We start from the raw sequence: 25,565 nt of genomic DNA, 5'->3' as shown, positions 1-25,565 counted from the left end.
CAGCAACGTTTGGCGCCGTTTGGCGCCGTGCTCCACCGGCTCTCTTCTCTTTTCTCATGCTTCTTTGTTCTGAAGCAGTGTGCACTATGCAAATGAGGGGATGTGGGACCTTTTCCTCCCCTGAGAGAAAGAGAGAGAGAGAGAACGAGAGACTGATAGAGAGATTAGACACCAAACGGATAGCGTTAGCCTCCTGCACAACCTGATCATTTGATCATTAACCTGTGAACGGTTACAATTTGCGTCCCTGTAGAAGTGTTGGTGCAAGTTTGAGTCTCTGAAGGTGGTCGCAACGGATAGCACCACTACCAGCCAGTAACCTGCCACACCATGTGGGAGACTGGGGTTCGATTCCCAGTCTGGGTGGCTATGCTGCTCTACACTAATAAGAGTCTTTGGGCAAGACTCCCAAGGCCCCTGTAACTCATCCAGAATGCAGCGGCACGGGTCGTCTTCAACGTTCCTAAATTCAGCCATGTCACTCCTCTGCTGCGTTCTCTCTTCACTGGCTTCCTGTAGCTGCTGCCCAGGTCATCAGATTCAGACCCCTGATGCTGGCCTACAAAGCCCAGACTTGACCAGCCAGCCCCTCCGTACTTGATGGTGATGGTCAAAAGCCGATCCACACCGAGAGCCCTTCCAGCTTCAAGTACGGCTCGGTCCTCCATCCTTTAAGATCCACGGAAGACGAGCGTCCAGACTTTTTTCTGTCCTGCACCGAAGTGGTGGAACGAGCTTCTCCTGGGAGTCCGTACAGCAGAGTCCAACGCTCACTGTCTTCAAACCCAGACTGAAGACCCTCCTCTTCTGAGAGTACTTGGACAAATAGTGAATAGAGTACTATGGTCACCTTATTGTCTTGTGTTTAGTAATGTCTAAGCTTAGAGGTATCTTTGAACTATTAGTCTATTCTAATAGTTTTCTTGGGTAAATAGCAAGGTCGCTAAATAACGTAAATGCAAATGAAGGTTAATTAATAATTAATGAAAGGCCATTTCATTGAACCTGCATGACCATGACTGATGAGGCTGGTTGGATAAACTCCTACGCCAGCTCCGAACAATCCCGTTCTGTTGTAGTAACTACTAGAACACTGTCTGTCTTTCTTTCATTTGCTGGAAATCCTACAAATCTCGCACCTCTATGTTCGGGGTAATGGAAGAATGGAAGAATGGGAGCAGACTGGTTGCTTTCCTGTTTTGGAAACTTGTTGGACAACTCAAGTCAGAGTATCTGTAGACAAGCCTGCTTCACACCGGGATGTTATTCTTTAGACACGTGCCATGGTTTGACAGTATACCTGCATAGGGCTGATTTCCAGAGGGAATGGTATCGATGAGTAAATATGGGGTGTACCACAGAGACCAGAGTAAAGGCAGGTCCTGTTCAGGAGTGGCCACTCGATTTCAGTGCTGTCATCATCCCCCAAAAAGGGAGCAACAGAAATATCCAGCCAACAGTGTTCTGTGACCACAGATAAAGTATGGGAAGATGAGGAACCAATCTTATGACACATGAATTTCAGACCACATATGTAGGCTGTAAGCTATGCATCACAATGACTTGCCTAAAGCAGCCAGAAGCAGCGCGACTCTCAGGACGCTTTTGGCTCGTCTTCTGGATTTGACCACTGTGCGTCGTACAACACCTGATCCATAGGGGTAGATCAAGAAAGGAAGGATAAGGAGGAGAAAAGATAGGGGTAGATCTCACAGGGAAGGAGAAGGAGGAGAAAAGATAGGGGTAGATCACAAAGGGTAGGATAAGGAGGAGAAAATGTAGAGGTATAGATCTCACAGGGAAGGATAAGGAGGAGAAAAGGTAGAGGTATAGATCTCATAGGGAAGGATAAGGAGGAGAAAAGGTAGAGGTATAGATCTCAAAGGGAAGGATAAGGAGGAGAAAAGGTAGAAGTATAGATCTCACAGGGAAGGATAAGGAGGAGAAAAGGTAGAGGTATAGATCTCACAGGGAAGGATAAGGAGGAGAAAAGGTAGAAGTATAGATATCACAGGGAAGGATAAGGAGGAGAAAAGGTAGAGGTATAGATCTCACAGGGAAGGATAAGGAGGAGCAAGGGTAGGGGTAGATCTCAAAGGGAAGGATAAGGAGGAGAAAAGGTATAGGTAGATCTCAAAGGGAAGGATAAGGAGGAGACAATGTAGGGGTATAGATCTCACAAGGAAGGATAAGGAGGAGAAAAGGTAGAGGTATAGATCTCACAGGGAAGGATAAGGAGGAGAAAATGTAGAGGTATAGATCTCACAGGGAAGGATAAGGAGGAGAAAAGGTAGAGGTATAGATCTCACAGGGAAGGATAAGGAGGAGAAAAGGTAGAGGTATAGATCTCACAGGGAAGGATAAGGAGGAGCAAGGGTAGGGGTAGATCTCACAGGGAAGGATAAGGAGGAGCAAGGGTAGGGGTAGATCTCAAAGGGAAGGATAAGGAGGAGCAAGGGTAGGGGTAGATCTCAAAGGGAAGGATAAGGAGGAGCAAGGGTAGGGTAGATCTCACAGGGAAGGAGAAAGAGGAGAAAAGGTATGGGTAGATCTCAAAGGAAAGGATAAGGTGGAGCAAGGGTAGGGTAGATCTCAAAGGAAAGGACAAGGAGGGGCAAGGATAGGGAAAGATTACAGTTGGGAGGAGAAGGAGGATAGATCACGTGGGGAACATTAAGGAGGACAAGAATGGGGTAGATCACCTTGGGAAATATGAGGATGAGCAAGAATATGGGTACATCTCAGGGTAAAGGATATGGAGGGGCAAGGCTAGGGGTATGTCCCAGAGGGAAGAATAAGGAGGAGCAAGCGTAGGGGGAAGATCTCAGATGGAAGGATAAGGAGGAACAAGGGTAGAAGTGGATCGCTAAGGGAAAGATGAGGAGTAAGATTAGGGGTAGATCATAGTGGGAAAGATAAGGAGGAGCAAGGACGGAGAAGAATATGGAAACAAAGGTAGTGACAGATCACAGAAGGAAGGATAAGGAGGAGCAAGGGTAGGGGTATATGCCAGAGGGAAAGGTAAGGAGGAGCAAGGGTAGGGGTATATTTCAGAGGGAAGGATAAGGAAGGGGCAATGCTAGGAGTGGATCAATGAGATGAGGAGTAAGGTTAGGGGGAGATTACAGAGAGAAAGATAAGGAGGGGCAAGGATGGGGTACATCTCAGGTTAAAGGATAAGGAGGAGCAAGGGTAGGGGTATATATCTCAGAGGAGCAAGGATGGGGTACATCTCAGGTTAAAGGATAAGGAGGAGCAAGGGTAGGGGTATATATCTCAGAGGAGCAAGGATGGGGTACATCTCAGGTTAAAGGATAAGGAGGAGCAAGGGTAGGGGTATATCTCAGAGGGAAGGATGAGGAGGAGCAAGGTTAGCGGAAGATCTTAGCGAAAGATGAGAAAGAGCAAAGGTAGGGGTGAATCACAAAGAAAATGATGAGGAGCAAAGGTAGTGACAGGTCACATTGGGAAAGATAAGGAGGAGCAAGAATAGGGGGAAAAGTAAAGGTGGTAATAGCAGGTATAGATCATACAGCGGCACATTATAGTAAGTTGATTTATGTAATGCTGAGGGCAAGTGTTTCATTGGCCTAAAACCAGGGCTGAATTTATTGCTAGAACTATCTGGATCCAGCACCTCCCAGACTTTTTCAGGTGTATTGTTTAGGCCAACGGAACTTGTTGCTTCTTACTGATCCATAACCTCAACACTACCCACTTAAGTCCTAACTCAAACTGAAGGCAGATCGAAGAGCTGTAGGACAGCAGGCTTGTGTTATCTCAGGCCTGCGTCAGCTAGCGTACGCTATGCTGTCAGTGCAGCAAGAGCGAGCCTTAGTAGGGCTGCAGTATGCTGAAAGCTTTTGGCATCCTCCCACATGGGAAACCATAAATGTACTGTCTTCAGTTCTGAGTAAACGCTGACTAAAACCACTAGGAGAGACCTCTTAATATATACTCTTGACCAGTTTCGTCACTAAATAACTTTTAAATTTAATGTGTTGGTTTTATGGCTTAAATGAATGTCATTAAATGAACCATATTAAAGAGGCTTTACACCATAGAAGAACCCTTCAAGCACATTTGAGAGTTGTCATAGTTCTCAGAACCATTACCCTAAGTAAGGGTGAGCTTTTTAAGGGTGAGCTAGCTCTGTAGGTGAAGAACGGCGCTATATAGTACTGTAACAATAGAAGAACCCTTAAGGCAATACATTCAAAGGCTGGGCATAACCATTTATAAAGGTTCTTTAAAGAACCTCAGCAAGAGGTCATCCATCATAGAGAACAAGAACAAGTTCACCACACTCAGCAGAAAGGGTTCTAAGCGTTAAAAATGGAGGTTATTTTTGACAATAGTGGAACCCTATTTGGTGCTACATAGAACCATGTACACAAACTATATAGAACCATTAAAAGAGTTATTTAGGCGCCCACATGGTTCTTTGAGTTGCCATGTTTCTATAGAGCCGTTAGCTTTAATAAAGAACCTCTGAAGAACAGGGCTCTGAGTGGTCCTAGGCGCTGCCACTATGATCAGAGGATCGCTGGTTCGAATTCTGGGTCATGCTGCTTGCCATCAGCAGCCGAGGCCAGAGAGAGCACAATTGCCATCAGCGTCCAGAGCCAGAGGGAGCACAATTGCCATCAGCGGCCAGAGCCAGAGGGAGCACAATTGGCTTCAGGGTTGGGTTCATGGCAGTTCCACCCCACATCACTCCTAGTGTGATGTTGGTCAGCACAGGCGTTAGCTATTAGCTGTTGTATTGGAGTTGTATAGAACCTGGCATTTTCTTTCGAGCATGCTAGGCAATGCTGCATCAGTGGTAGTTCAAAAAGAGGTGGAGACTGGCTCCACAAGTCCAGGGATTGGGTAATTGGCCTTCTAAATTGGGTAGCAAGAAATGGGCTAAAATTATAAATAAATACATAAAAAAAAGATCATCTGGAGAAGCATAATTTTATAGGGTGTATCTTTGAGGGTGAGTTGTTGGGACCCCAGTTGAATGCATCTTTTCCACTGTGCATAACCGAGTCATACACAGCCAGATGGGAAGTGTCAGGTGCTTTTCCCCTCTACACATGTATGAGTGAGCACATCTCTGTGGGGGTGGGGAGTGGGGGGCACCTGGGGGGTGTGGTGGTGCTACGTCTACGGAAAAGCGCAGATTTGAGCGAGCGCTCATTTGCCACAGTGTTGTAAAGGCTGTAAAGGTTGCCAATCGGTGGCAATGGTTCTAGACAGCGATCAGCCAGACCATGGTTCCAATGGTATCTGTCAAGGGGTGGATCTATTAGGCAGCAAGTGAGCTGTCAGTTCTTCTAGTCCATGTGTTGGAAGAACTTCTCAGCGGATCTTCTGTGATCTTCTTCTGACCTCTGGGTCAGAACATCTTGTGGGCAGGCCTTGTGGGGTGTGGTCAGTAGCTTCACAGAAGGACAACTGGTGAACCGGGGACAGGGTCAAGGGTGCCCACGGGATCACTGATGCTCATGTAGGGCCTTAAAGAACCATTGAGATGCTCAGCTGGTTAGAGGGTCCTGGAAGACCCTTTCTAGACGGTTCTATGTGCAGAACCTTTTTAAAAGTGATTCCACAATGAAAGTGAAGAAACTGTCGCTACCAAGAACCCTTTCGTAGGGATGTGTACCTCGCAGGTGTGTGAAACTGGCTTCCGTTCAGTGGTAGGATGAACGTAGGTGCATGCAGGTGCATGCATGACAGTGTGCATATGCAGCATATGGGCTTTGAAGTGACGGCCGTGCGCCGTCCCTTCAGTTTGCAGAGCAAGGTTCTGCGATTCTTGGCTAGAGGCAGACCAAACCGTCTGTGCATGCTGTGTGTGTGTGTGTGTGTGTATGTGCACATGTGTAGGGTGCAGAAGCATGCTAGCTTGTCAGCAGGTGCTCTTTGTAAAAGGGAAATACAGAAGTGAGACTTATGGATCATTATCTTTACCACACTTCACAGTGTGTGTATGTAAAGGTGTGTGTGTGTGTGTGTGTTCTGAAGAGTGGGCACTATAAGGTGCTTTCTGTTGAGCTCCTAGACAACCGAGAAGTTGCTGCAGAAAGGAGCCGCCATATATTGGAGATAGCGATCCGTATTTCTCTTTCTTTTGACTGGTCTCTCGCGCTCTCTCGCGCGCACTCTCTCTCTCTCACCTTACGAACTGAAAATAACACTCTAACACATTGAATATGAAAGGGGGTTAATACAGGAAAGCACGGCCTGTAGACATGCGGCTTTTATAGAAGCTCAAATCACACCAACACTGACACCAACAAGGCTATGCTTGTTTAGCTGTCATTTATGATTCAGTGTAACTGCTCACTGTGAGCTGTTGATGAAACTACCTCCACCATGTTTGGAGGCTGTACTTTAGCCTGGCTAGCTCTCACTGTGAGTTGTTAATGAAACTACCTCCACCATGTTTGGAGGCTGTATTTAGTCTGGCTAGCTCTCACGGTGAGTTGTTGATGAAACTACCTCCACCATGTTTGAAGGCTGTGCTTTAGCCTGGCTAGTTCTCACTGTGAGTTGTTAATGAAACTACCTCCACCATGTTTGGAGGCTGTACTTTAGACTGGCTAGCTCTGACTGTGAGTTGCTGATGAAACTACCTCCACCATGTTTGGAGGCTGTACTTTAGACTGGCTAGCTCTGACTGTGAGTTGCTGATGAAACTACCTCCACCATGTTTGGAGGCTGTACTTGTACTTTAGAATGGCTAGCTCTCACTGTGAGCTGTTGATGAAACTACCTCCACCATGTTTGGAGGCTGTACTTTAGCCTGGCTAGTTCTCACTGTGAGTTGTTGATGAAACTACCTCCATCATATTTGGAGGCTGTACTTTAGTCTGGCTAGTTCTCACTGTGAGTTGTTGATGAAACTACCTCCACCATGTTTGGAGGCTGTACTTTAGTCTGGCTAGCTCTGACTGTGAGTTGTTGATGAAACTACCTCCACCATGTTTGGAGGCTGTACTTGTACTTTAGAATGGCTAGCTCTCACTGTGAGTTGTTAATGAAACTACCTCCACCATGTTTGGAGGCTGTTCTTTAGACTGGCTAGCTCTCACTGTGAGTTGTTAATGAAACTACCTCCACCATGTTTGGAGGCTGTACTTTAGCCTGGCTAGCTCTAACTGTGAGCTGTTGATAAAACTACCTCCACCATGTTTGGAGACTGTACTTTAGCCTGGCTAGCTCTCACTGTGAGCTGTTGATAAAACTACCTCCACCATGTTTGGAAGCTGTATGTCAGCCTGGCTAGATCTCACTGTGAGCTTTTGATGAAACTAGCTCCACCATGTTTGGAAGCTGTATGTCAGCCTGGCTAGATCTCACTGTGAGCTGTTGATGAAACTACCTCCACCCTGTTTGGAGGCTGTGCTTTAGCCTGGCTAGTTTTCACTGTGAGTTGTTGATGAAACTACCTCCATCATATTTGGAGGCTGTACTTTAGTCTGGCTAGCTCTGACTGTGAGTTGTTGATGAAACTACCTCCACCATGTTTGGAGGCTGTACTTTAGCCTGGCTAGCTCTCACTGTGAGTTGTTGATGAAACTACCTCCACCATGTTTGGAGGCTGTATGTCAGCCTGGCTAGATCTCACTGTGAGCTGTTGATGAAACTACCTCCACCCTGTTTGGAGGCTGTGCTTTAGTCTGGCTAGCTCTGACTGTGAGTTGTTGATGAAACTACCTCCACCATGTTTGGAGGCTGTACTTATACTTTAGAATGGCTAGCTCTCACTGTGAGTTGTTAATGAAACTACCTCCACCATGTTTGGAGGCTGTTCTTTAGAATGGCTAGCTCTCACTGTGAGTTGTTAATGAAACTACCTCCACCATGTTTGGAGGCTGTTCTTTAGACTGGCTAGCTCTCACTGTGAGTTGTTAATGAAACTACCTCCACCATGTTTGGAGGCTGTACTTTAGCCTGGCTAGCTCTAACTGTGAGCTGTTGATAAAACTACCTCCACCATGTTTGGAGACTGTACTTTAGCCTGGCTAGCTCTCACTGTGAGTTGTTGATGAAACTACCTCCACCATGTTTGGAGGCTGTATGTCAGCCTGGCTAGATCTCACTGTGAGCTGTTGATGAAACTATCTCCACCCTGTTTGGAGGCTGTGCTTTAGTCTGGCTAGCTCTGACTGTGAGTTGTTGATGAAACTACCTTCACCATGTTTGGAGGCTGTTTTTTAGCCTGACTAGCTTTCACTGTGAGTTGCTGATGAAACTACCTTCACCATGTTTGGAGGCTGTACTTTAGTCTGGCTAGCTCTCACTGTGAGTTGCTGATGAAACTACCTTCACCATGTTTGGAGGCTGTAGTTTAGTCTGGCTAGCTCTCACTGTGAGTTGTTAATGAAACTACCTTCACCATGTTTGGAGGCTGCACTTTAGTCTGGCTAGCTCTCACTGTGAGCTGTTAATGAAACTACCTCCACCATGTTTGGAGGCTGTACTTTAGACTGGCTAGCTCTCACTGTGAGTTGTTAATGAAACTACCTCCACCATGTTTGGAGGCTGTACTTTAGCCTGGCTAGCTCTCACTGTGAGTTGTTGATCTGCTTCAAATCAGCAGTCTATTACAGTCACCAAAAGGGAGATTCAGACAACACAGGAGGGAATGTTGTGAAACAGGGTATTTTAAGGAGAACTTGGAGAAACCGAAAGATGGCGTTACTATGGGAACACTAAAAACATTACTTGGATGTGTTAAACTACATTCAAATATGGTAAACAATTTTAACACAAGTAAATTATAACAGGGAGTTATATATATAATTAAACTGATTTCAAAAGAACATGCTTTTGGTCAACTTCTGTCGTTCCCATAGCAACAGCATCTGCTTCCATTCAATGCCAACTAACTGTCTTCACCACCCCATTGCAGCTTTAACATACTACTTCCATCACCAGCCATTTCATCAATTAACACCAGTGAATCAGTTCCACTGGCAGCCATCCATGCCTATGCAATAACACTACCTCCACCATGTTTGAGAGGAGATGATGGGTTATTGCCTCAGATAGTGATCTTTTCTGTTCCGTTCTCCATCCTCCAAGTTAGTCCTGGTTCAAATATATATGTTATATATAGTAAACATTACATTCAAATAATAAAGAACCACCAGGATACAGCTAATCAGCCAACTGTCCAATTACTTTTGACACTGTGAAAATGGAGGGACTTATTTTAGCTTAATTTAGATCCACAAACACGTGTCACTGTCCAAATACTTCTGGACCTGCCTGTATCTAAACACACATTTCTCTCCAAAGATCTCGTTCCACATGTTTACGCCTCGATCACAACGGTCTCTCTCAGGACTGGACAATTCATCGGAATTCTACGCAGTGGAATCGGAACATTTTCTAAACCGGACTTGTTTTTCGGAGACACTTCGTTATTGATGGCCGTGTTTTTCCACGGAGTCTGCGGTCAGCTGACGTCACAGCACGTTGCCGCGTCACCTGACCTTTCTGTCCTTTTCGCTGTTTGTCGAAAACACTATCTATGTGTGTGTGTGTGTGTGTGTGTGCTGAAGTGTGTGTGAATGAGCTCTTGTTGTTTGTTTATCTGTAGGCCGTGCTCATCTCTGTATGTGTTTTTTAAGTCACGGTTAACCCCCAAATTTCTCCGTCCCCCACCAATCACTCTACTGACATTTTCCATCCTTAAAGTCAGAGGCCTATTTTTATCTCGCTAGGGTGGGTGGGTGTGTGTTGTGTGTGTTGTGTATAAAGAAAATGCAGAAGTGACAAATGCAATCGCTGTATTAAAAAAACATGCTGTAAATGAGTGAGAGGTCTTCTCCCTCGCTTTTCATCAGCGTCCCCCTCATCGTCTCCAGCGCACAAAAGGTGTCAAATTCACCGAATTGTTCCTCTGGGGGAATTTATGTTGTTCTAGAGTAGCAGTGTGTGTAGCAGAGAGCACAGGCGTTCACTGGCGATACACATGTTGTCAGGTTCTGTGTCAACATGTGTTGAAAATTGCATTGGCTGTATATGGCGAGCGGCGCTTGGGCCCCATGATTGCCATTTTCAATATAGCTGCTGTATAAAGGGGCTTTACACCCCTCTAGCCCACGCCTGGCATTAGGCAGCATGGTGCCAACCGGTCCATGTTTGTTTATCTGCTCCAGGGAGCCCTGTTCTACTGGCAGTGCTTCTCCACAGGGAGTAGACAAGCCTTGTCAGTGACTGAATGCATTTATCAGTTAAGGAGTGTCCACAAACTTTTGGACATGGGACATATAGTGTATCTTCAACCCAACCCATGACCTGTTTCACATGTGCAGGCTCACTATTCCGAGGCCAAAAGGTCAGTGTACGCAATGTACGCAATTAGTCAGGAAATTGCATTGGCTGTATATGGCGAGCGGTGCTTGGTCCCCATGATTGCCATTTTCAATATAGCTGCTGTATAAAGGGGCTGCAATAATGACAGTCCCCAAAAAGCAACACATTCCACTAAACTGAATTTTAGACAAAACTACATGGTAGCTGATTGTCTAACGATGATTTAGGTTGCGACTTTTTGGTGGCATTTTTTCGATAACTATTTTTTTTACGATAAAATGTTATTTTTTAATAATATAACCGTTCTAAACCCTTCTACTGGTTTTCCCAGCTGGTCTCAGTCTGGACAATACTGATCTAGCCGTTTCTGGTCGGCTGGTCCGGGCAAAGAAAACCCCAAACAAACAAAAAAAGCATCCAGGGCATCCAATTGTAAGGGCTAATTTGAGCTTTACTTTAAAATGTCAATAAACACCCTATTAGTGTCTCTTGTTATGAAGTCCTATCCCATTAAAACACTGGACTCAAGCTAACATCATGACTGGGCTTTTTTTATTTACCCCTAGACCAACATCTGCAAGTGTACTGTTATTACTGTTATTGTAAATCAAAGCGTAATACTGTTACTAAATTGACAAAAGTATTGGGACACCTGCTCTCAGTCATTGTTTCTTCTGAAATCAAGGCTAGTAAAAAGAATCTGCTTTTGTTGAAGTAACTGTCTCTATTGTCCAGGGAAGAGGATTAGTGAGGATGTTGGATGATCACCTATGAACTCCCCTACTCATCCCAAAAGTATGGGATGGGGCATCACCATAACTCCAGAGAACAGCTCAATACTGGGGTGCTTTACACCCTTCTGGCCCACGCCTGGCATTAGGCAGCATGGTGCCCCATCCGGTTCAATTGTAGAGCCCTGTTCTACTGGCAGTGCTTCTCCACGGGGAGTAGACAAGCCTTGTTAGTGACTGAATGCATTTATCAGTTAAGGGGTGTACACAAACTTTTGGACATGGGACATGTAGTGTATCTTTAACCCATTCCCAGCACTTTTCTAGATAAAGTAACACCTCCATGACTGAAAGTAAGCGTGTGCTTGTTTCTTTGTGTGTCCTCAGGCCCGGAATAAACAGACGGGGGACATGACGGCCATAAAGGTCATTAAGATGGAGCCTGGTAAGGGTTTACGGCAGAGCTGTCCTGTGAGGAGTTTAAATGCTGAAGCTGCAAAGCTACAAAGAGAGTGTTTTTTTTAATGTAAAAAGTATCTTTTTGTTACATTTGAAATGAGACCCTGTCTGAAATGTTATAGATGTGATAAATGTCTTTAATACTGACCCAGTTAAACGCTAAGCTATACCCGGACTGTAGGTCAGAGGTTGGTAGACAGTTCCTCAAGGGTTCCTTAGTAAAGTGAATGGTTACATTTAAATAAGGTATTAGCATACTGTTACTACTACTACTACTACTACTACTACCCAAAAACGTTTGAAGTACTTTAGAAATATACTAACTACAATTATACTTCAATATACTTGGCTTTTTAAAAAGTTCAACAAACTATTGTTGTTATAAACATAAAGATGTTAGAATTGGACATAAATTGAAACATCAACCTCCCCTAAAGACTGTGTATTTGTGGTGTTTGGTTTTGTACTGGAAAACAGATTTATACTAGATTTATACTCTTTTATTTTGGTATTCAATACAAATTTTGTTTGAAAATTAATTAAGTATATTTTCTTAATCCTGAGTGGGAATGTTTTATCTGTGTAGTTTACTGGTTATGTTTATGATAGTTAACTTCACTGTCAACTGTACATACAACACAGTTAACGATGTATGTATACATTTAGTTCATACATAAGTTACATTTATACATTTACGGTTATGTAATTTAAATATAAAATAAATACCTAAATGGAAACTAGTAGTATACTTTAAAGTGCATAAATCTAAACAGTAAACTTTACGTAGTTCTTTACGTTCACCTAAAGAAACCTTAGCAGCATACTTACAGTTTAAAACTATTAAACTAGTAGTTTACAAGGTACTTGTACAAGGTACTGTACTTAAAAGTCATTTAGTTTTATAAACAAAAAAGTGAGCTAGAAGTATATAACTGTTATATAACTAGTACCTATACGTTCATTTACAGTGCAATTCACAGTAAAGTTGTAGAACAAAATAACACTTTTATGTATCCTCCTACTTAAGTATACTTTCATAAACTAAACAGTGGACTAATTTAGTCCCGAGAATGATTTAAGTAGTATTTAAGTAAATTATAAATAAATACTTGAACTTTTATAGCTGAAGTTTACTTAATATAATGAACTTTAAATATGCGTTTTTTTGTAGGAAAAGCCTGTACTAATATACTAAAATACTTTTTAAAAACTGTATTGTTACTTTTATTGTAATTCAAGAAATGTACACATTCAAATGGTCAGTTGTGATGTCAGTTCTATAAAAAACACTGACTTTGTTAAAAAACCCTTGAAAAGTAGGTTTGGTGTAAAATTGTGGTTCATTGTAAAAAAAAAAACTCTTATTACTTTACAGTGGTGGTGAATGGAACTATGTTACACACACACACACACACACACACATATATATAATATTTTTTATTTCTTATTTTTTTATATTATTATTATTTTTTAAAATAGCAATTTTCTACACCAGTGAACCTACACAAATATTGTTTATATTACATATAGTGGATTTTAGGTCAAGACCTTCTCAAACCTATGGTAAAACAATGTCTAACTTTCAGTGATGGTGTTTTTAGCAGCTTCAGATCTGTCAGCAGATCAGTCTGCTTCCATTCACCACTACTGTAAACAACCCCAGCAAACCACTCAGAGTGACTATTTTTACTCTGTAACGGTTTAATTATGCAGGAGTTCCCCAGTTAACATATCTTGCTGAGCCTTATAAACTCAAAACATGATGAACTGAATGAGTTTCGATAAGACTAAAAGGGTTCATTGATTTACACGTGTAGAAGTAGGCTACTGCTTGGCCTTGTTTCCCCCAAATGTGATGAGGTCATGTTGACTGTTAGCGGCAGTGTTCAAACTGATACTCGGTCCCTCGTGTTTCAATGTGGTCTTCATCTACGGCATTTTCGGTAAACCGGTTCACTTTATTCATTAACCATCACAGATTTCGAGTGCTGATCTAGATCGAGATCTAGAACTCTGATTTTAGCCACTGATCTCAGATAGCGAGCGAATGTCAGTCGGCTAGCTTGATAAGATCGGCATCCTGCTGACTGGTCCACCCCTAGACCCCCCCAGTTTGTTGTGATCTTGTGTACAGATGTGATCTTGAGAAAAAAAAATTCGGAAACTGAAAATTAATTATTAATTACTACCTTTATGAAGGATAACAAAAGTAAAAAATGAAGGCAATAAGGACGTTGGACTGTGGAGGGCATACACGTGGCAGCGTTAGCATTCAGTGCAAAAACACAAAACTAGAAAGAGCTGTTGTGTGGTTCACTGTACAAACAGATTCAGCAGGAATCCAGAGCTTCATTGCTTCAAGAGAAGAGAAGCTTATGGACTGCTCTGAAAACAGGTGGAAAAAAACAAGCCCACTGTAGCTGCAAATTCAGTGACATGCTAAGTTCGATTAAAGGGGAAAGCAAGCAAACCTGGATGAGCCAGTCTACTAAATGAGCCCGGAAAACAGTGGAGAACTCGCCTAAGAGCGCTTCCTCGACTCTCTCGGTATAATTTGACCCTTAGTTAGCTGGACGTTCCTGGCTACATAGCGCTGTCCATCGGCCACTGTCCATCTTTAGTAATGTGGCAATGGATTGCTGTTGAGTCCAACGGTCTTCAACTCGGCTTAACCACAGATGGGCCGCCTAGAAAACATTGGACAAACTACTTAAGCCCCGCCTTGTCAGCTGGTCAACAATTACCTGCATCTAAGTGAAGCCGCTGGTCAAACTGGTTCCCATCACAGCCGACTGGCCACAGCCTAAAGTACCTGAACGTAAATGTAAATAATCACAAATCAGTTTGACTTCATCTGACTTTTGTCTTTTACTTTATTTATGTATTTGTTAATATTTCGTTTGTATATTAACATGAAAATACATTTTAAAAACGTGATGTAACAGGGTGGTAAAGGAAGTTCTTCAGTCTGAAACTGTGGTGGAACCTCTTCAAGGAACCTTCAAGGAACCTTTTTCTTCTAAAACAAATTATTTCCTTCAAGGTTCCTCAAAGCACCTTAAGATGTTTCTTTCGAAGAACCTCCAAAAGTGGTCCTCTGTCCGCTTACCCCATGTTTGCTGTTGTTCTCTCTCCTCTCAGAGGACGACTTCTCAGTGATCCAACAGGAAATCGTGATGGTGAAGAGCTGCAAGCACAACAACATTGTGGCGTACCATGGCAGCTACATCAGGTGAGATGGGGGGTGGGGGGTGGGGGTGGGGTCTGGTGTGAAACGCTTCACTGTAGCGCAAATCACCCACTCTGATTTCTTCACACTGGTGGCGGATGAAACTATGCGTCGGTTGCCATGACAACAACAAATAACCAAAATAGCCATTTTTATTTATTGTCCAATGACAATAAATAAAAGCTACACAGGTCGTCTGGGAATTATGACGATGTAAAAAAAAAAAGAAGCGGCAAATTTAAATAAACGGCAAAGTCTTTTATTGGGGACTACTTTTTGCCGCGCTACGGCCTGCATGTGTCCCTCCACCAGGAATGGATTTTTAGGCCTAAACTCTGGTAAAAGAGTGTGTTGGGCATCAGGGACTGTATTCCTCACTATTAGGTGGGCTAACTGTCTGTGAGGGAGCTTTCGGAGGCGTGCTACATCTGGTTCAGACGTCTTTAGAGTGGAGCGTTTCGCAAACAGACCCCTCGGAAAGACGCTGTTGACATTTTTTAAATCACTCAATGCTGGATGAAGCCGTGAATGAAGACGCTGGTGTGTCTCCTCTAGGGCGAATAAACTGTGGATTTGTATGGAGTACTGTGGAGGAGGCTCCCTGCAGGATGTCTACCATGGTGCGTGGTATCGGTTTATAATATTAACAATATCGCCAGGTCCGTGGTTACGGGTTATAGGTTGCAGTAGCTCTTCAGTGTCTCTCTCTCTCTATCTCTCTCTCTCTTTCTCTCTCAGTTACGGGCCCTCTCTCAGAGCTGCAGATAGCGTATGTGTGTCGAGAGATGCTGCAGGTGAGGTCACACCTATGTACACGCTTCCGGACTGTACTGTAGTGCGATTACCAATCAGTGTGTTTTCTAAGACTCGCCTCTCTCGTTAACAGGGGTTAGACTACCTACACGGTCAGAAGAAGATCCACAGGGACATCAAGGTAACTACAACTGGAATATTAATATTAGTAGGGTCTTTAGTATAATGACTGGATGAAGTAGGGTGGTGGCAGTGTCCCGTTACTGGAGATGCTTTTCCTAGGAGGCACTGGGTGAAGTAGGGTGGTGGCAGCGTCCCGTTACTGGAGATGCTTTTCCTAAGGGGCACCGGGTGAAGTATGGTGGTGGCAGCGTCCCGTTACTGGAGATGCTTTTCCTAAAGGGGCACTGGATGAAGTATGGTGGTGGCAGCGTCCCGTTACTGGAGATGCATTTCCTAAGGGGCACTGGGTGAAGTAGGGTGGTGGCAGCGTCCCGTTACTGAAGATGCTTTTCCTAAAGGGGCACTGGGTGAAGTATGGTGGTGGCAGCGTCCCGTTACTAGAGATGTTTTTCTTAAGGGGCACTGGGTGAAGTAGGGTGGTGGCAGCGTCCCGTTACTGGAGATGCTTTTCCTAAGGGGCACTGGATGAAGTAGGGTGGTGGCAGCGTCCCGTTACTGGAGATGCTTTTCCTAAAGGGGCACTGGGTGAAGTAGGGTGGTGGCAGTGTCCCGTTACTGGAGATGCTTTTCCTAAGGGGCACTGGGTGAAGTATGGTGGTGGCAGCGTCCCGTTACTGGAGATGCTTTTCCTAAAGGGGCACTGGGTGAAGTAGGGTGGTGGCAGCGTCCCGTTACTGGAGATGCTTTTCCTAAGGGGCACTGGGTGAAGTATGGTGGTGGCAGCGTCCCGTTACTGGAGATGCTTTTCCTAAGGGGCACTGGGTGAAGTATGGTGGTGGCAGCGTCCCGTTACTGGAGATGCTTTTCCTAAGGGGCACTGGGTGAAGTATGGTGGTGGCAGCGTCCCGTTACTGGAGATGCTTTTCCTAAGGGGCACTGGGTAAAGTATGGTGGTGGGAGCGTCCTGTTACTGGAATGCTTTTCCTAAAGGGGCACTGGGTGAAGTATGGTGGTGGCAGTGTCCCGTTACTGGAGATGCTTTTCCTAAGGGGCACTGGGTGAAGTAGGGTGGTGGCAGCGTCCCGTTACTGGAGATGCTTTTTCTAAGGGGCACTGGGTGAAGTATGGTGGTGGCAGCGTCCCGTTACTGGAGATGCTTTTCCTAAGGGGCACTGGGTGAAGTATGGTGGTGGCAGCGTCCCGTTACTGGAGATGCTTTTCCTAAGGGGCACTGGGTGAAGTATGGTGGTGGCAGTGTCCCGTTACTGGAGATGCTTTTCCTAAGGGGCACTGGGTGAAGTATGGTGGTGGGAGCGTCCCGTTACTGGAGATGCTTTTCCTAAGGGACACTGGGTGAAGTAGGGTGGTGGCAGCGTCCCGTTACTGGAGATGCTTTTCCTAAGGGGCACTGGGTGAAGTAGGGTGGTGGGAGCTTCCCGTTACTAGAGATGCTTTTCCTAAGGGGCACTGGGTGAAGTATGGTGGTGGCAGCGTCCCGTTACTGGAGATGCTTTTCCTAAGGGGCACTGGGTGAAGTATGGTGGTGGGAGCGTCCCGTTACTGGAGATGCTTTTCCTAAAGGGGCACTGGGTGAAGTATGGTGGTGGCAGCGTCCCGTTACTGGAGATGCTTTTCCTAAGGGGCACTGGGTGAAGTATGGTGGTGGCAGCGTCCCGTTACTGGAGATGCTTTTCCTAAGGGGCACTGGGTGAAGTATGGTGGTGGCAGCGTCCCGTTACTGGAGATGCTTTTCCTAAGGGGCACTGGGTGAAGTATGGTGGTGGGAGCGTCCCGTTACTGGAGATGCTTTTCCTAAGGGACACTGGGTGAAGTAGGGTGGTGGCAGCGTCCCGTTACTGGAGATGCTTTTCCTAAGGGGCACTGGGTGAAGTAGGGTGGTGGGAGCGTCCCGTTACTGGAGATGCTTTTCCTAAGGGACACTGGGTGAAGTATGGTGGTGGCAGTGTCCCGTTACTGGAGATGCTTTTCCTAAGGGGCACTGGGTAAAGTATGGTGGTGGGAGCGTCCCGTTACTGGAGATGCTTTTCCTAAGGGGCACTGGGTGAAGTAGGGTGGTGGGAGCGTCCCGTTACTGGAGATGCTTTTCCTAAGGGACACTGGGTGAAGTATGGTGGTGGCAGTGTCCCGTTACTGGAGATGCTTTTCCTAAGGGGCACTGGGTGAAGTATGGTGGTGGCAGCGTCCCGTTACTGGAGATGCTTTTCCTAAAGGGGCACTGGGTGAAGTATGGTGGTGGCAGCGTCCCGTTACTGGAGATGCTTTTCCTAAGGGGCACTGGGTGAAGTAGGGTGGTGGGAGCGTCCCGTTACTGGAGATGCTTTTCCTAAGGGACACTGGGTGAAGTAGGGTGGTGGGAGCGTCCCGTTACTGGAGATGCTTTTTTAGCATGTCAAGCTCTTTAATGTGTTGCTTTTTTAATTTTTTTTTTATTTGCAGGGTGCAAATATTCTCCTGAACGACCAGGGCGAAGTTAAATTAGGTAAGTGTCAGCATTTTTTCCAGCGTTTTCAGTCTATCATTAAATTTGAACGTTGGGAGACTGTTTATTTAACTTGAAATTAATTTATTAATATATTAATTTAAAGCCTTTGTCAGTTGAAATTCTTATTTTCTTATTCACACATTTTCAGCGGATTTCGGAATATCGGCCCAGATAACCGCCACGTTTGCACGTCGGATGTCCTTCATAGGCACTCCATATTGGTAAGGTCAAGTCGGAATGCATTCGGAACGTTTATTTAGTTTCACATGCTTTACATTTCCTATTTTATACTTAAAAATGCTCGTTTTTAGACTAATTTTAATTGTGAAATTGATGCTATTTTTGATTATGTATGAATCTACTTCTTAAAACATCTATGCACACGTAACCTTGACCTCGAATTTCTGTGAATTCGTACAATGGGAAACTGTGTTTAACTGCAACAGCTAGAACATCTTAATTGTATCGTATGAAGGTGCAGGTGTGTTGTTGGTAGGTGGAGATGATTAGGTAGTGGCATTTTAGGGCCCCTGTCAGTTATAGACCCTTAGAGGAGCCATAGCCTAAATGTCTAATTCCTAGATTGTCCAAATGTGATCAGTAATGCATATTAATGAGGTCATAAACTCTAAACACACTTAAAAGCACTGGTAGTAACATGGACAACAGTGACCCACATACCTCCAGGCTGTTAAAGCTCAGATGTTGCTGGTTCCTGATCTTATTGTGGGTTCTCCATCAGTCAGTGTTCCACCTGCCAGCTTCAGCAGAGATCTTTGAGTAATTTAACTGCAATTGAACACCAACAGGAGCTTTTATTGACCACTAAAGACCCTCGGATCCGACAACAAGTGCAACAAGTGTCCATACGTTATTAATAAATGCACACAGAGCATCTGAGATGATGGAAAAAATCCAACCAACCAGACTGGGGTCTTGACTGAGGTTCAATAACAGAAACCATCTGAGAAAGATAGATCTGCTGAGGCTCAGAACACTGAGCTATGTGGATATGGGCTCTCTGTTTGGGAATATGGTGCTAGAACCTGTTGTGTTCTGCAGGATGGCGCCTGAGGTGGCCGCGGTGGAGATTAAAGGGGGCTACAACGAGCTGTGTGATATCTGGTCTGTGGGGATTACAGCTATAGAGCTGGCTGAGCTGCAGCCGCCGCTGTTTGATGTTCACCCGCTGAGGTAACAGCAGGCCGACATGATGTAAAAACACACACACACACACACACACACACACACACAGGGCTAAAACCTTCCCCGTATTCCTGCTCAGTGTTTGTTTGTAAGATGCAATCAAATCGTACACTGTTTTCCACTTAAATTAGACCAAGGCAAGGCATTCTACACCCCTAAAAACGAAGGTGCTAGCGCTATCTACAATAGGGTTCTTTGAGCAATGCCATAGAGGAGCCATTTTTCTAGGAGATGAAGCATGAAGAACCTTTAAACTGGTAAAGTTATTACTAAGAGTGGAGCTACACACACACACACACACACACACACACACAAGCCTAGTCTTTCCCCATCCTCCCACACAGTGATGTCATATGCGTGTGTGTGTGTGTGTGTGTGTGTCAGGGAGATGAATTGGGTATGTTCCTACACACACAAAGACAAACACACACACACACACACACACACACACAGATGCGAGCACACAGAAACTTTTGTTTCATTTTGTTCCAGACGCACTCGCGCCCACCCCGACTGCAGGCGCGAGTGTCTCACTACGTACTGTCTGTAGATTTGCGAAGGTGAAGGAGCTTTAGGAGCTCTGAAGGAGACCGTGGTCAGTCACTGAATAGAGGTTTAATCAACGTCGGAGGGTCAACGTTAGCTTCGAACATCCAGTCTGTACAAATCCGTGTAAATCAGCCCTGCTTTTCATAAATATATTTGCATAAATAAATTCATACATCTGCACAAACAAACGTGTCCCAAATACGTAAGAAAGTACAGCCAGCTGTAAAAGGTTTTGCTAGCATAACCCAGGTAGCGCTAGTGGTGTGCTAGCTAGCGTTTTTGGGGTTTATTTAGCTAGCTAGCTCCTAAAGTCTAAAAGTAGTGACAGGATATAAGAAATAAGAAGAAATAACTGCTAAATCTGTTAGCTAGTACTGTTAGCTAGTGCTAGCTACACTAGGCTAGCTGAAGGCCTCTACTTCTAAGTGTTTGTGAGGGAAGATGCAATAAAATAAAGCAATAATTATTCTAAAAAGACAAACTTACTTTGTTTTACAAGTAAATAAACCTTATCTGTAGAGTCTGAGATAATAACTGCTAAATATGTTAGCTAGTTAGCTAGTGCTAGCTACACTAGGCTAGCTGGCGGCCTCTACTTCTAAGTGTTTGTGAGGGAAGATGCAATAAAATAAAGCAATAATTATTCTAAAAAGACAAACTTACTTTGTTTTACAAGTAAATAAACCTTATCTGTAGAGTCTGAGATAATAACTGCTAAATATGTTAGCTTGTTAGCTAGTGCTAGCTACACTAGGCTAGCTGAAGGCCTCTACTTCTAAGTGTTTGTGAGGGAAGATGCAATAAAATAAAGCAATAATTATTCTAAAAAGACAAACTTACTTTGTTTTACAAGTAAATAAACCTTATCTGTAGAGTCTGAGATAATAACTGCTAAATCTGTTAGCTAGTTAGCTAGTGCTGGCTACACTAGGCTAGCTGAAGGCCTCTACTTCTAAGTGTTTGTGAGGGAAGATGCAATAAAATAAAGCAAAAAATGGGCTAAAAAGACAAATGTACACTGTTTTACAAGTAAATAAACCATATCTGTAGCGTCTGAGATAATAACTGCTAAATCTGTTAGCTAGTACTGTTAGCTAGTGCTGGCTACACTAGGCTAGCTGGCGGCCTCTACTTCTAAGTGTTTGTGAGGGAAGATGCAATAAAATAAAGCAATAATTATTCTAAAAAGACAAACTTACTTTGTTTTACAAGTAAATAAACCTTATCTGTAGCGTCTGAGATAATAACTGCTAAATCTGTTAGCTAGTTAGCTAGTGCTAGCTACACTAGGCTAGCTGAAGGCCTCTACTTTTAAGTGTTTGTGAGAGAAGATGCAATAAAATAAAGCAATAATTATTCTAAAAAGACAAACTTACTTTGTTTTACAAGTAAATAAACCATATCTGTAGAGTCTGAGATAATAACTGCTAAATCTGTTAGCTAGTTAGCTAGTGCTAGCTACACTAGGCTAGCTGAAGGCCTCTACGTCTAAGTGTTTGTGAGGGAAGATGCAATAAAATAAAGCAATAATTATTCTAAAAAGACAAACTTACTTTGTTTTACAAGTAAATAAACCATATCTGTAGAGTCTGAGATAATAACTGCTAAATCTGTTAGCTAGTTAGCTAGTGCTGGCTACACTAGGCTAGCTGAAGGCCTCTACTTCTAAGTGTTTGTGAGAGAAGATGCAATAAAATAAAGCAATAATTATTCTAAAAAGACAAACTTACTTTGTTTTACAAGTAAATCAACCATATCTATAGAATCTGAGGAAATAACTCTGCTAGCTAGTGCTAGTTAGCTAGTGCTAGCTTCACGGATAATAAAGAAATCAATAAAGCAAATGGGCCAAAAAAGACAAATTTACACTGTTTTGCAAGTAAATAAACTTTATCTGAAGAGTCTGAGAAATCAACTCATTATCATAACACAATAATAACACCGTTAGCTAGCGCTAGCTAAACTTGCTGGAAGATTTTACTGTTACGCTTTTGTGAGGGAAGATGTAATCAAATAGAGTGGAAATTGGGCAAAATAGAAACTAAATGTACCTCATGATATTTAAAAATCGTAAAATCCATTCTAACGTTAGCTAGCTAGCGCCCCACGCTACTAACAGGAAAGGTAAACTAGTGTATGCGCCGTGCTAGCCTGACATTATCGGAGCAATTAAAGTAATGCTTTTTCATTAACAGATGAAGACTAGCTAGCTAAACTCCTCAATCACAACCAGGCATCAGTAATGTAAAGGTAATTTAGTTACTGCTTTAAAATAATCAATATTCAGTCGAACCGGGTGTTTGTTTGTTTGTTTTTTTACCTCGGAGGCAGTCATTAGCTTTCATTGATACTTTACTGTTGATCCAACATAGTACTGATATTACAATTTCAACATCAACTAACATGATGATTCTGATTAAAATTCAACGATTTTAAACGTAAGCGGTATATTAATATGGTATTATGCTGGATTGTGTTTTCAGGGTGCTGTTTCTAATGTCAAAGAGTGGATACCAGCCTCCCAAACTCAAAGACAAGTCCAAGTGGTAAGATGACTTTTCCCCACTTTATTAGAACAGCATGAGTCTGGAAATGATTGGCGTTGCGGTTTAATCATGGTGCCGTTATTGTTGTTTATACTTGTACAGTGCATATTCCTTATCTTAGAGGGTCCGGCCATGCTACAGAGCAGTAAAGGCCTTGTCCAAGGACCCAACACTGCCAGTTTATTGAACATGGGTATCGAACCCACAACCCTGTGATCAGTAACCCAACGCTTCAACCACTGTCTATTACATTTGCCAGAGCATTAAGGGCCTTGCTCAAGGACCCAACACTGCCAGCTTATTGAACATGGGTATCGAACCCACAACCCTGTGATCAATAACCCAGCGCTTCAACCACTGTCTATTACATTTGCCAGAGCATTAAGGGCCTTGCTCAAGGACCCAACACTGCCAGCTTATTGAACATGGGTATCGAACCCACAACCCTGTGATCAATAATCCAGCGCTTCAACCACTGTCTATTACATTTGCCAAAGCATTAAGGGCCTTGCTCAAGGACCCAACACTGCCAGCTTATTGAACATGGGTATCGAACCCACAACCCTGTGATCAATAACCCAATGCTTCAACCACTGTCTATTACATTTGCCAGAGCATTAAGGGCCTTGCTCAAGGACCCAACACTGCCAGTTTATTGAACATGGGTATCGAACCCACAACCCTGTGATCAATAACCCAACGCTTCAACCACTGTCTATTACATTTGCCAGAGCATTAAGGGCCTTGCTCAAGGACCCAACACTGCCAGCTTATTGAACATGGGTATCGAACCCACAACCCTGTGATCAATAATCCAGCGCTTCAACCACTGTCTATTACATTTGCCAAAGCATTAAGGGCCTTGCTCAAGGACCCAACACTGCCAGCTTATTGAACATGGGTATCGAACCCACAACCCTGTGATCAATAACCCAGCGCTTCAACCACTGTCTATTACATTTGCCAGAGCATTAAGGGCCTTGCTCAAGGACCCAACACTGCCAGCTTATTGAACATGGGTATCGAACCCACAACCCTGTGATCAATAATCCAGCGCTTCAACCACTGTCTATTACATTTGCCAGAGCATTAAGGGCCTTGCTCAAGGACCCAACACTGCCAGCTTATTGAACATGGGTATCGAACCCACAACCCTGTGATCAATAACCCAGCGCTTCAACCACTGTCTATTACATTTGCCAGAGCATTAAGGGCCTTGCTCAAGGACCCAACACTGCCAGCTTATTGAACATGGGTATCGAACCCACAACCCTGTGATCAATAATCCAGCGCTTCAACCACTGTCTATTACATTTGCCAGAGCATTAAGGGCCTTGCTCAAGGACCCAACACTGCCAGCTTATTGAACATGGTTATCGATCCCACAACCTTGTGATCAGTAACCCAAAGTTCCAACCACTGTCTGTTACATTTGCCAGAGCATTAAGGGCCTTGCTCAAGGACTCAACACTGTCAGCTTATTGAACATGGGTATCGAACCCACAACCCTGTGATCAATAACCCAGCGCTTCAACTACTGTCTGTTACATTTGCCAGAGCATTAAGGGCCTTGCTCAAGGACCCAACACTGCCAGCTTATTGAACATGGTTATCGATCCCACAACCTTGTGATCAGTAACCCAAAGTTCCAACCACTGTCTGTTACATTTGCCACAGCATTAAGGGCCTTGCTCAAGGACTCAACACTGTCAGCTTATTGAACATGGGTATCGAACCCACAACCCTGTGATCAATAACCTAGCACTCCAACCACTGTCTGTTACATTTACAAGTTGTTATTTGACATAAAAATATTAAGGGTGTGACTTTAGTTGGGGTTGAGAAAGCCTATTTACCACCCTGTTATTTCACCTCAGAGAGAACAACATACTGGCTGTGACTAAAATAGCTCCCTGTTTACGGGCATTTTCCCACAATGCACTCTTAGCTCACTATGCAGACTGAACATGGACCAGAATGCGTAACGAATCTCTCGTTACTAAGCAACCGACAGTGGAATGAAACGGAGCCGACCACATTTGCTCATTTAAGCCAGTGATAGTTACGAGCCACTGGATGCCACACGTATCAGATATTTTCCCATGTAGTTCATTAACAGTTGGTTTAGGTTACTCAGCAACATCATAGCCAAAGTTTAGAAAGCACTGTATACCGGGCCCTGATGCATCAGCCAGCAGACACCAGTACCTCCAGCGTTGCCCTGGAGTGTGGAGAATGTGCCAGCTATTGGCCAGGGCAAGGCCAATTGTGCTCTCTCTTGCGGCCTTGGCTGACGATGGCTAGCAGGATGACCGGGATTCGAACTAGCAAACAAGTCCTGATCGACTGAATCTCATGTTTATTCGTTTTTCACCAAACTTCTTTAAATGTAACACCCCTTATGAGTGTAGTAGTGTGTAATAGGTAATATGTGTGTGTGTGTGTGTGTGTGTGTGTGTGTGTGTTTTAGGTCGTCGGTTTTTTATAATTTTGTGAAGACGATGCTAATCAGGAACCCCAAAAAGAGACCAAGTGCCAAGAAGATGCTCACAGTGAGTACATACACTTACAAACACACACACACACACACACACACACACACTTACACACATGCAATACTGGCTTCATCTCTCTCTACCTCTTTCAGCACCTGTTCGTGACCCAGCCGTGTCTGAGGCAGGAATTAACCCTGGAGCTGCTGGACAAACTGCGGCATCCTGAGAAACTGAAGGAATGTTTACAACCAGACGATGAAGACATCGAGGTACTTCAACATAGCAACGCTAGCCTAGTGTTTTTAGCCGTTAACTAAAGAAGCACACGTCCGATACCAAACATGTCTCCGTCCATCAGCTGCATCTGGGGTCAGTGATCAATCATGTTGATTTGATTTGATACCAGACTGGTCCTTTAAGGTAGCTACAGCGCTCACCCTGGATATGGTCTTGACTATATCACATGTGCCCAGGCGGGGAACTGAACTGGGGGGCAGCAGAGTTACCCACCGTTGTTCTACTGTACCCTTGCATGTAACACATCCCTGTGCCTGATATCATTCCACAGATGACGGTGCCGACCTCTCTCCGAAGAATTCACTCCATAAACCGACACAACCAGGCCGAGAGAACCAACTCTGACATCAGCAGTAA

General features: G+C 44.0%; 1 protein-coding gene across 1 annotated transcript in view; it reads left to right on the top strand.

Moving 5' to 3' along the window:
- The window catches only part of LOC140565050 (mitogen-activated protein kinase kinase kinase kinase 5-like), a 46,868-nt gene that overhangs the window by 5,766 nt on the left and 15,537 nt on the right, over nt 1–25,565 (top strand). Inside the window, exons 2-13 of the mRNA XM_072690798.1 lie at nt 11,436–11,493; nt 14,649–14,739; nt 15,292–15,356; nt 15,475–15,530; nt 15,623–15,670; nt 18,070–18,112; nt 18,264–18,336; nt 19,178–19,309; nt 22,354–22,416; nt 24,887–24,968; nt 25,064–25,180; nt 25,480–25,561. Coding sequence (XP_072546899.1) covers nt 11,436–11,493; nt 14,649–14,739; nt 15,292–15,356; nt 15,475–15,530; nt 15,623–15,670; nt 18,070–18,112; nt 18,264–18,336; nt 19,178–19,309; nt 22,354–22,416; nt 24,887–24,968; nt 25,064–25,180; nt 25,480–25,561 — 910 coding nt within the window. The remainder of the gene's footprint in view (nt 1–11,435; nt 11,494–14,648; nt 14,740–15,291; nt 15,357–15,474; nt 15,531–15,622; nt 15,671–18,069; nt 18,113–18,263; nt 18,337–19,177; nt 19,310–22,353; nt 22,417–24,886; nt 24,969–25,063; nt 25,181–25,479; nt 25,562–25,565) is intronic.

Source organism: Salminus brasiliensis, chromosome 11, assembly GCF_030463535.1.
Source record: "Salminus brasiliensis chromosome 11, fSalBra1.hap2, whole genome shotgun sequence".
Classification (NCBI taxonomy): domain Eukaryota; kingdom Metazoa; phylum Chordata; class Actinopteri; order Characiformes; family Bryconidae; genus Salminus; species Salminus brasiliensis.
Note: the sequence above shows the minus strand (reverse complement) of the source record. Positions and strands in the feature narration are given on the sequence as shown.